The sequence below is a fragment of the Mandrillus leucophaeus genome, unplaced genomic scaffold (assembly GCF_000951045.1).
Source record: "Mandrillus leucophaeus isolate KB7577 unplaced genomic scaffold, Mleu.le_1.0 Scaffold167, whole genome shotgun sequence".
NCBI classification, from domain to species: Eukaryota; Metazoa; Chordata; class Mammalia; order Primates; family Cercopithecidae; genus Mandrillus; species Mandrillus leucophaeus.
The window spans coordinates 338004-349337 of record NW_012101665.1 but is presented as its reverse complement, the minus strand read 5'-3'; the positions used below and the strand labels follow the sequence as shown (position 1 = coordinate 349337).

The window sequence follows — 11334 nt, the reverse complement described above, 5'->3', positions numbered from 1 at the left end:
TTATTTCTACTTCTTACTCGCGGTTTGTATCCTGTCCCCTCTTGCTTTCTCGGGACCTCTACCTGTCCTGTATTTCCTAGTTCTCCCCCTCACTCAATCTTTTTCAGCCTATTGAAGAGTTTTGCCCCTGAAACTTTTCCACCTCCTACCCCCTCTGGCGGGCTCACTCTCCCTCTCTCTCCTCCCGACCTACATTTGCTGGCTTCGTTTCTGGATCTCGGACACATTCCTTGGCCCCTGAAATCCGGCTGCTGTGTCTGCAAGTCCAGCTGTCCGGCTGTGTCCTCACTTCTCAGACCTGGTAGCATCTCATTCTAGTAGTATAAAACGCATGGTCACACCTTTTTGGGCAGGGGGAACTTTTTCCTGGCTTCCAGGAGCCCTACTTGCCTAGGCTTCCTCTAATTGTTCTTTTACTGGCTCCTTTTTCACTCTGCCTATTCCTTAAATGTTAGGTTCTGTCCTGGGCTGCCTTCAGCCATTCTGACCCTTCCTCCTCCCTCACCCTTTAGAGCTCATTATGCACTAAGGCCTCAAACATGTCTCTACCCAACTCCACCCACTTTTCCTGGGACCCTGCCACTCTCTGGTTCCAACATCACCTCTCAAGTGGATGACTACCAAATTCCCAACTGGCTTCTCATGGCTCCACCTCTGCCACCTCTATTCCCACACTGTAGTCAGGGCATATTTCCAATGATGTCACTCCCTTGTTGAAAGCTGCTTCAATGGCTCCCCATGGCTCTCACATAAAGTTCAGGCCTGCCCCTGCCTGACTGGCCCCTCAACTCACTCCATCTCTGGGTTTGGGCTCCTGGAAAAATTAACTTCTTTCTTTTCCTTGCATGAGCCACAGTCTCTCTCTCTCCTCCAGAACTTTGCCCTTATTACATTCTCTGCCTGCAACATACTTTCCTTCCCTCTTCTTCTGGATAACTTTTGTTCTTTCCTGTCAGTTCCCCTGGGCAGCCTTCCCTGAGGACCGAGGCTGCAGAGAGACACCCTTTCTGGAGCCTCCCTTCGCGTTAAAATGTAGTACAGTGGTGCTGTTTTCCTGCTTCTATCTGCCTGTGGATTGTGAATTTAGTGATGCCCAGGCAGGATCTACTGTTTCTCACAACTTTATCCCCTGTGGCTAGCACCAAGTAAGCCTTTTGTACTGATTAAATGAGCGAGTAAATGAATAAATAAGTGAATGTAGACATTTTCATTCCCCTGACCCTCTCCTCTCTTTTCCTGGCATGCCAAGACAGAGGGCCTGAACTGGAGTGGGGGAACCAGGCTGTGGGTTCCTGCCTTCTTAGGATGGCCTGAAGGCACTGATGGGCTTCTTTGGACTCCTTCAGAGAAGCAAAGTGAGGCTTGGGGAGAGCAAGGACCTCATCTACCTACCCTCCCGGCTCTGGCCCCATTATTCTGGCTTCCCTCTTGATATCGCTGATTACCTCTTAGCCACACTCTCAGCAAAAGCTAATCTGTCTCCCATTCCCTAAATCGCATCCCCTCTCATCTACTCAAGAACTGCCAGCAGCTCTCCCTTCTCCCCTCTAAATTATCACAATCCCCCTTCCTGTTAGACATTATCCATCAGCAACCAGCATTTTTTTTAGCTTATTCATAAGCACATTTCCTTCATCTTATATAACAAAACCAGAAACCTCTTGTTCCTCTTTCCTCTCCCGCTCCCACTTTTACCTCTCTCCTTCCCTTCAGCGGGCTATACCCATTCTTCTGATTTATCTTCTCCCATTCCCTCTGGAACCTCCTGCCATCACCTTTTATCCCGACTCAACTGACCAACTTCCCAGCTCACTAATGCCCTCTACCCAGCTAACCACCCTGCTCAGTTCAGTTCTGTCCTCACGGTACCCAATGTGTCAGCGGCATTCTCCTGGTCACTCCTTCCTTCCTGGAAACATGTTCTTCCCTGGCTTCCAGGGCACCACTCAGTTTTCTTCTCACCACACTGGCTGCTCTTGGCTTCATTTCTTTTCATGATTTTTGACTCCAAATGCTGGAGGGCTCAGGTGTCAGTCCTGGAACATTTTCTTTTCTTTCCACACTCAGTCTCGTAGTAACCTCCCCTGGTCTCATGGTCTCAAATACCTTTGATGCTGATGACTTCCAAATTTATCTTTCTGGCTTGGGCATCTCTCCTGAACTCCAGGTTCACCTGCTCACTTGGCATCTCTGCTTGGAAGTCTATGAAGCGTTAACATTTTCCCTATGGAAGACTGAGTTCCTGGTGTTCTCTCAAGCCTGCTTTTCCCACAGCCTTCCCCATCCCCATCAAATGGCAATTTCATCCTTCCAGTTGTTCGCGCCAGAAAATCTTGGGGTCACCCTTGGCCCCACACTCCCATCTCCCCCCATTCACTCTGCTCCATACCCAGGTATGCTTCACCTCTGCATACCTTCCCTGAAAGCCACAGGGTTTGCTCTCTCCATCCACTGGTCTTTCTGCAACCATTACCTTCTCAGTGAGTGTGGTCAGCTGAGTAGTCGCCCCTGAAGATAAGGTTCTAATCTTGGAATCTGTGAATGTTACCCTATATGGTAAGAGGAACTTTGCAGATATGATTAAGAATCCTGGCTGGGCGAAGTGGTTCACACCTGTAATCCCAGCACTTTGGGAGGCCGAGGCGGGCAGATCACTTGAGGTCAGGAGTTCAAGACCAGTCTGGCTAACATGGCAAAACCCCGTATCTACTAAAAGTACAAAAATTAGCCGGGTGTGTGCCTGTAGTCCCAGCTACTCGGCAGGCTGAGGCAGGAGAATCACTCAAACCCAGGAGGTGGAGGTTGCAGTGAGCCAAGATCACACTACTGTACTCCAGCCTGGGCGACAGAGCAAGACTCCATCTCAAAAAAAAAAAAAAAAAAAAAAAAGAACCTTCTCAGGTGTTGTGGCGCATACCTGTTATCCTAGCACTTTGGGAGGCCGAAGTGGGAGGACTGCTTGAGGCCAGGAGTTCAAGAACAGCCTGGGAAACATAGTGAGACTCCATCTCTACAAAAAATAAAATTAGCTGAGCATGATGGTGTGCACTGTAGTTCCAGCTACTTGGGAGGCTAAGGTGGGAGGATTTTGAGGAGGCCAGAAATTCGAGATTGCAGTGAGCCGTGATCACATCACTGCACTCCATACTAAGTGGCATCAAGACTGTGTCTCAAAAAAAAAAAAAAAAAAAAAACTCGAGATGGGGAGATTGTCCTGGATGATCTGTGTGGGCCCTAAATGCAATCACTCATATCCTTATAAAAGGGAAGCAGAGGGAGATTTGACCTGAAAGACAGAAATGTGAGCACTGAAGCAAGATGGGTGCCAGCTGTGAAGATGGAGGAAGGGGCTACAAGCTAAGGAACCGAAGGTATAGATCCAGAAGCTGGAAAAAAGCAAGTAAGTGGATTCTGCGGCACCTCTGAGCCTTACTCAAGAGGGAGTGTGGCCCTGCTCACACCTTGGCTTCAGCCTAGTAAAACTAATTTTGGACTTCCGACCTCTGGAACTGTTAAGAAGATAAATGTGTGTTAAACCACCAGGTTCATGATAATTTGTTACAACAGCTGTAGGAAACTAACACAGTGAGGGCTGCTCTGAACACCTCAAAAATTGCATCCCTTCCTTCAATGTTCCAGTCCACTTTATGTTCTCTTTAATAACTGTCAACAGCTAATGTACTCTCAATTTTACTAACTAGTTTGTCATCTGTCCCCTGTGCCCCATGCATGGCATGGTTAGGTTGTTTTGTTCCCTGCTGTACCCCAGAGAGAACACAGCCAAAGCAGGGCTGCACTGCACATCTCTTTTTTTTTTTTTTTTTTGAGACGGAGTCTTGCTTTGTAGCCCAGGCTGGAATGAAGCGGCCTGATCTCTGGTCACTGCAAACTACGCCTCCCAGGTTCATGTGATTCTCCTGTCTCAGCCTCCAGGGTAGCTGGGACCACGGGCACCCGCCGCCCTGCCCAGCTAAGGGCTGCACATCTGGAGAGAGAATATGACTCTTGCCCTCTAGGGCATTCCCACAACCTCTCTGGCCAGGCCACACCTTGCCTCTGTCTTCTTCAGTGCTGGTTCTTTCCCCTCCATTCAGTTGTCAGTGCAGCTGCTCTATGGAATGCATTGGGCAGAAGCCCAGAGTGCATGCTCTGTCCAATAGAGGTGGCCACACATCACCCCATGCCCTAGACCACTTTTCCCCAATGAAACATGGGCCCAATGATGTCATTTTCCAATTTTCCAAGATTTTCATTGGAAATCTCCCACTTTTAAAATGTTTACCCTATTAGAAAAATAAGCACGTGCAGAAGAAAGCACCATCTTGCTACTCCTGCTGTGGCAGTGCTGCTCCCCAGGAATTCACCCTCAGCTGTTTCCTTCTAGGTTAGAGTTTTGCTAAGGCTTCAACTGTCCTCTGTACACATGGATGGATGAGTTCCCAACTCACTCTTGAGCCCCAGAACAATGCTTTCAATCACCTACTGAGGGTCTCCATCTGAATGTACCAGAAGCATGCTCAACTCAAAATGCCCTAGACTGAAGTTGCCATCTTCCTCCTAACACTAACCCTCCTACAGTCCCTGCCTTGGTAAATGAACCCACTGTTTACTTGGTGCCCAAGCCAGAAATCTCAACTCTTAACTATTCAGATACAAAATCCTGTGGATTCTAACCAACCTCTCAACATTTCTATCTTCCCAAGGAACTGCCTCTCCGTGCATGAAGCCATTATCTTTAGACTGGAGCAGGACAATGACCTCTAGTCCTTCCTCTTCACTCCACATTTCCACCAGAATGCGCTAACGCAGTTCGATTATGCCATACTCCCTTCTCATGCAACCGTTCCAAAAACATTCTGTGTGTGACACTGATTCCATGGGAAATGAATGGTGTTGTGTGACAAAGAATTCTATGACACAGGTTTAGAACCAAAAATTTCAACACAGCTTTAGTTTTTTTTTGTAGCTTCTTAGACCCCTGCATGTCTAATGTATATTTTGATTCTCCAAGAGGGCGATACAGCAGTAAAGAGCTTCCCAAATTTATTTGGCCATGGAATTCTTTTGTTATGGGACATTTTAAGGTATCAATGTTTCATGGTGAGAAATACTGTTCAATGGCTTTCCATTATCTACAGGACACAATTCAAATTCCTTAGTACAGGCCTGAGAACAAGGACTGGGAAGCCAGAGTATCTGGGTGCAAATTATGACTGTGTCATTTGCTTAGCTGTGTGACGCTGGACAAATTCTTTCCCATGTCTTTATTTCCGTATCTATGAGGATGACAATACCGTATGTCACAGGGTCAGTGAAAGGATTAGAGTTACTATTATGCTGATAGTCCATTCAAAGTGTGTAGGACACTGCCTGGCTCATGGTATTAGCTATATTCTTATTCACGGTCTTTTATCAGCTGTCTTCTCCTATGAAGGTAGGTCTACTTGACTTTTGTGTCCTGGGACTGCATCTCCATCGCTGGTGTTGCTCTTCTCTCTGCCTGACATTCCTCTCCAGTCCCTCGCCTTTCCTCCTACTGATCTCCACCTGTGAGCTCAAACTTGTCCATGTTTTCCAGACAGACTTATGCACTTGCATGGTCAGCAAGTATTTGTCAGGTGACCAGGATGTACCTCGCATTTCTGCAGGGAGTCAGGCGTGTCATAACATTGAATACCCTGACTCCCCGTACATGCCAAGGAGTGTGACTCTGCGACTTCTCACATCCATCCTTCCCTTCTACACCCAGTCTGCTGTGGCCGGTTTTAGCCTCGTCCCCTCATCCCATTCCCCACTAAACCTCAAACTGCTCCAGAGCCTTTCATCTTTGTATCCCCAGAACCTAGAATAGCTTTTGGCACATAATATATGCCCAGTAAATATGTGTCAACTGCATACATGAATTTGTCTTGGCCACCATGCCAAGCTCTCCACTGCCTGCCACGATGTGGGACCAGGTCCTCTCTTGGCCTCAGTTTCCTTAACGGTAGACAGAGTAAAGGCTGCCTCATTGCGCCCTGCGAGGCTGCATCGCGCACTCTGTGACCTGGCTGTTCCGCCTGGCGCGCGGTGGGAGTTCAGGGCGGTATCCCTTTCCCCGAATTCTTGAAAGCAAGCGGAGAAGACTGAGCAGGATCCGAGCCGGTCACACCCAGGGGACTGTGTGGGCACAGTGGCATCCTGCGGTCCCCTGCCCGCCCGCCGGCCCCGCACTCACGCTGCGCGTTGCAGTTGCCTCAGCAAGTGCGCGACCCGGGCCCGGGCGGCTGCGGCCATGGCGCTGGGAGTCCTCTACCCTCCCCGGGTCCTACACCGCCCCCTCCGCCGGCCAATCACGGAGGCCGCTCGCCTCCCGCCCCTCGGCCGCGCCTGCCCACCCGCTCCGCCGGGTCACCTGTCTAAGCCCCAGCCCAGTCGGGCTCAGGGCCATTTTCCCACGGAATAAGAACCAGCACCCCAGCTGCCCCAGCCGCACTCGCACCATCCATCCTAGACATTGCCGTAGAAGGTAACTGCTCTGCAGGGCCTCGGGTCCGGCCTTAAATCTCTTTACTTATCCTCTATTTTTCACATGTTGAGGACTTGGGGAAAGGGAGAGGAACAGGGACATTCTTTTTCCATGTTTAAAGGATTTGTGAATCCTTTAAAATATTACTTTCCCTTCTGGGAGTATTTTAAGTGATCAAGACCCTGCCTTTAAACTGTTTTAACAGTAAACAAGAACCTAGCAGAGCCTGAGGGTCTTTGCTAAATACTGTGTGAATGGCTTTGCTTTTGATGAAAGCAAAATGGTTTCATCAATAGTTAAAACTTGCCATGATTAGGCTATGCTCCGGGAGGGCTTGGCAGTGCCATATCTGCCACGCCCCAGTGGAAAAGCTGATTAACGACGAAGCTCAACTTTATCAGAAAGTATCCAAAGGCAGTAACAACTAAACATGTGCATTTTTAGTAATCTGTTATTATGAAATCTGAATCCTTTACAGGAGATACTAAGTTTTGTAGAAATGAATTTGAGATCAAACTGGAAGAGACTGATGGACAGGAAGAAGACCAAGGACAGCTACATAAACATTTCACCTCCTAACCAAACCAGCTCAGGCCAACTTGACCAATGAATCAAAAGATAATAATGTTCTATGAGAACACATGTACACAGGGAGGGGAACAACACACATTGGGGCCTGGGGGCAGGGGACAGAAGGGGGCAGAGAGGCTTAATACTTAGGTGATGGGTTGATGGTGCAGCAAGCCACCATGGCACACGTTTACCTATGTAACAAACGTGCACATCCTGCACATGTACCCCGGAACTTAAAAAAAAAAACAAACCGATAATAATGTGTTAATTAAGAATCTTATGGGTCTGTTTCTTTCTTCCCCAAACAAAACTATACCTGACGTCAAGCTTAAAAACAAACACACACACACACACACACACACACACACACACACCCCTGGGGATACAAATGCAGAGAGATTTAAGTGTTTTCTGGGTTAATGAGGATTGTTACCATTAGTCAATGAAGCCCAAATTGATCATTTACAGGAAATCCATGTGTTCAGTGTTGAAAAGCATAAAATCTTTTTAAAAAAACAGCCATTGGTTTTACTACTTTGAATATTATATTTGATACCAAAAGAAGTATAAGTTTAAAAGTGGTCTCACTGAAACTATTATAATTTAATTGCTTTTTTTTTTTTTTTTTTTTTTGAGGTCCCTCTGTTGCCCAGGCTGGAGTGGAGTGCAGCGGCATGATCTGGGCTCACTGCAACCTCCGCCTCCCAGGTTCAAACGATCCTCCTGCCTCAGTCTCCCAAGTAGCTGAGACTACAGGTACCAGCCACCATGTCCGGCTAATTTTTTTATTTTTAGTAGAGATGGGGTTTCACTGTGTTGGCCAGGCTGGTGTCAAACTCCTGACCTCAGGTGATCCGCCTGCCTCTGCCTCCCAAAGTGCTGGGACTCTATAGGAGTGAGCCACTGCACCCGGCCTGCTTTGTGTTTTTTAGAAAGTAAACAAAAATAATCTGTACCAGGTATCCAGGTAACTGGCTTCATGTACAGTTTCTACCCAATAGTCAGAAAGTTAAAAGCCACACTAGATAAGACATCTTTATTACTTAACCTTTAAAACAGTCACTTGCCTATCCAATTCTGAAACTGTTTTCTTTCCCTTCCCCGCACCCCCAGCTGTGATACACAAGCTTGTTGTAAAAATAATGCAGAAACATATACGTCAATCTAAGTCTGAAATATGGCCAACTCTACCTCACTCTATAGCCAAAGTTAAAAATAAAAAAGGCTGTTTAAGAACAGAACTCATTCCTGGTTTCCACCAAATTATTTCCCTACTTCTTAAATCCTCAAATAAGTTCTTAATCTCCAGCCAAAGTCTCGGTTGTGGGAAAATCATTAATTTCTGCAGTCCAACACTTACATACTCTCTTGAGGGAAGGGCAATCCTGTCCCTTTAAACTCAATGAAGGCAGCGGCCAGGTCCTTCTGAGTCCCCGTACAAGTACCTAGAACTTAACACTTAGTATTTATAGTCCTTGGTTTTCAGTCGGGTCCGACGGTGAGAAACTATTACTTCCTCCTCTTTCCTCCTGGGCGCTGTCCTCCTTTTCTCTTGTCACCCAAGCCACGCGGCCCGGAATTCATCTTGCCTCCCAAGCCCCCTTTCCTCTTCCCTCCCTGGCTGGGCGGCCCCCCTTTCCTCTTGCCCCCAGGTCCCTGCCGGCCTCCCTTTCTCTTGCCCTTCTGGCTCATTTTCCTCCTCTTGGCGGCCTCCTCCTGGTCCTCCTCCCTCATCTGCTTATTGGTGGCTCTTGTCACATCCAGCTGAGGCTTCTTGCTGTTCATGACACGAAGCAGCTCCAACTGGTTCTTTTTCTCGGCTGCAAAGTCCCCGAAAAGGGGTTGAAACTTCCTCTTCTTGCCAGAGCCCCGGGGCGCCTTCTCCTTGGGGAGGCGCTCCTGGAAGCGCCCCACAGAGGCGGTGGAGACCTTGGCCACCTGCATAGCGCGGCCCAGCTCCTCCTTACTCTGGTGTCCGGTAGGGTGCAAGCCGGCTGCGCTGGGCAGCTGCATCTTGTGCGCGCGGGCCAGGTTACGCAGCCGGTTCAGCTCGTTCTTGGCCACTCGTTCTTTCTTGGCCTGAATACGCTTGGCGAACTGGTCCTCCAAGGGGTCGGCATTGCCGGGCACCTCAATCAGCCACTCCTTGGTGTCGTCCCGGGCGCGCTGGTAGCCCCAGCGCCGCCGCCACTGGCCGCTCACCTCGTCCCACACCAGGTTGGTCTTCTTCTTGGGACGGATGCCCTTGAGGCGCGCGAACTGCTGCCAGCGTGTAAGTGGCCGCGGCCGGGGCAGAGGCTTCTCTCGCGGCAGGCGTGTGGTGGGCTCCGGCAGCCGCGCCACTATCGTCTCTTCCACGCGCTCCGTGGGCAGCTGCCACAGCTGGTTGATGAGCAATTGCGTATTGTCCCGCGCCAGGGCCCGCAGCTCGGCCTCCGGCGTGGGTCCGGCGCACCGCAGTCCAGTCGGGGGGTTCCGGTCCGAAGCCAGGAGGTTGCCCAGGTCAAACTCCAGCTCCAGCTCCTTGTGCACCGTGATGCGTTGCAACTTCTCTGCCTCGTCCTGCTCTGCCTTTGCCAGCAGCTCCTCCACGCTCTGGCCCTCCATGGCTCCGGCTCGGCTCACTCGCTTTGGGGCTGCAGCTGAAGTTACTTTTCTTACAGCGGCGGCCCAAACTCCGGCAACATAACCACGTGCAGACGCCGGGATGCCCAATCCGGAAAAGAAAGGTTCGCTTCCGGAGCGCCCGGAACCGGCTCGCCATCCGGGCAACCAGAGGAAAGGCCGGCAGAGGGCGGTATGGAGAGATTATAGGATTAGAAGCGGGACCTTAGGCGGACGCCTGATAGAGGCGGAGCTGGCGCCAGCAGCCGGCACTACTCGTTCCAGAGCAGGATTGGGACTACGATTCCCAGGATGCAGCGGGGCGCGGGGGCGGTCCAGGGGGCGGTCCTGGGACAGTCTCGCGGACGGTCTAGAGAGGGCGGTCCTAGGGGGCGGTCTAGGGGGCGGTCCTGGGGGGGCAGTTCAGGGTGTGGTGTTAGGATGGTGGTCCGGGGACAGTCTTGGGGCGCAATCCGGAGGGGCGGTCCAGGACCAGGGCGGGTACAAATTCCTGGGACTGCCTGTGGTGTGGGTTTCCAATCAAGTGCATTTTACAATTTCTGTGTAAATCCGTTGTGAAGATGTTTAGACAATCACCCTTCTTAGGGCCAAATTGTTTCACCGGAGTCATAATTTGCTTTCAGGGTTCCTAGTTGTGGCACGAGAAACATAACATCCCACAGATACACACAGAGCTAATTGTAGAAGATTGGTTTTGTTTTGGGAGTCAGTGGCTCTGGCAATGAAGCTGCCCCGAGTGGGCGCAGGTGTGCACCGACCCTAGCGAGCTAGCTGACTTGGAGCTCCGGGGTTCTGCAGTTACAGAACCTAGTCTAGTTCAATCAGTCTAGTACAATGCTGAAACTACGCTACGCTCTGCAGTTACACTCTCCACCAGGCTCTGCAGTTGCACTGCCTAGGTTCCAATCCTGACTGTGCCACTGTTGGTCCTTCAGCAATTTTACTTGTTGAGGCCATTTTAAGGCCTGTGAGATAAGGATAAAAATACTTTCTAGGGTGGTTATAAGATAAATGAGTTAATATCTTCCAAGGGAGGGTTAAACGAGGGCCTGGAGCATATGAGTACTCGATACAAGTTAGCTAAATACCGATTATTATTTCGTTTTCGTAGGCTCTGGGAGCTAAGCTGAAGAGGCAGTGCTGCATGGTGTTCTGCGGTGGTTCTTGAGTCAAACGGCCTACAGTCAGGTATCAGGTCACAATTACTTGGAGAGGATGTTTGACCTAAAGCCTTATTTATAAATTGACAAACATGAAACATTAGTTCCTGCTACATAGTAAGAACTCAATATGTGTTAGCTATTAGTATTAACTATGTTATTAATTATTATATTAGCTATATTATTTTCACAGATGAAACAAGGAGGGCTCAGAGAGGTGAAATGACTTATCTAAAGTTATGCAACTAGGAAGTATAAGAACAAGCGATATGTTAACTCTGGCTTTAAGTCTGTAGATGTGTTCTCTGATTGTCATCCAAGCTCTTGATACTTATTAAAGTGTGGTCTGCATACCAGCAGCATAATATCCCCTGGGAGCTTGTTGGAAATGCAGAATCTCAGGCCTCACTCTAGATGTAATTTATCAGAACGTTTATTTTAATAAGATCTGTAGGTGACTAGTATGTA

General features: G+C 49.2%; 2 protein-coding genes across 4 annotated transcripts in view; both read right to left on the bottom strand.

The window, feature by feature from the left end:
* The window catches only part of ADHFE1 (alcohol dehydrogenase, iron containing, 1), a 36524-nt gene extending 30210 nt beyond the window's left edge, over positions 1-6314 (bottom strand). The window contains exon 1 of the mRNA XM_011976472.1: positions 6218-6314. Within this exon, the coding sequence (XP_011831862.1) occupies positions 6218-6276 (59 nt within the window). The 5' untranslated portion in view covers positions 6277-6314. The remainder of the gene's footprint in view (positions 1-6217) is intronic.
* Positions 1-9804, bottom strand: part of RRS1 (RRS1 ribosome biogenesis regulator homolog (S. cerevisiae)) — a 16388-nt gene extending 6584 nt beyond the window's left edge. For 2 of the 3 annotated variants that reach the window (XR_001005651.1, XR_001005652.1), the window contains exon 1: positions 8442-9804. Coding sequence is in view for 1 of the 3 variants with exons in the window: in XM_011976473.1 (XP_011831863.1) it covers positions 8591-9688 (1098 nt within the window). In the remaining 2 variants the exon portion in view is untranslated. Of the gene's footprint in view, positions 1-8090 lie in introns of those variants that run through there. The other variant, XM_011976473.1, reaches the window with a different exon arrangement.
* Positions 9805-11334: the final 1530 nt, after the last annotated feature.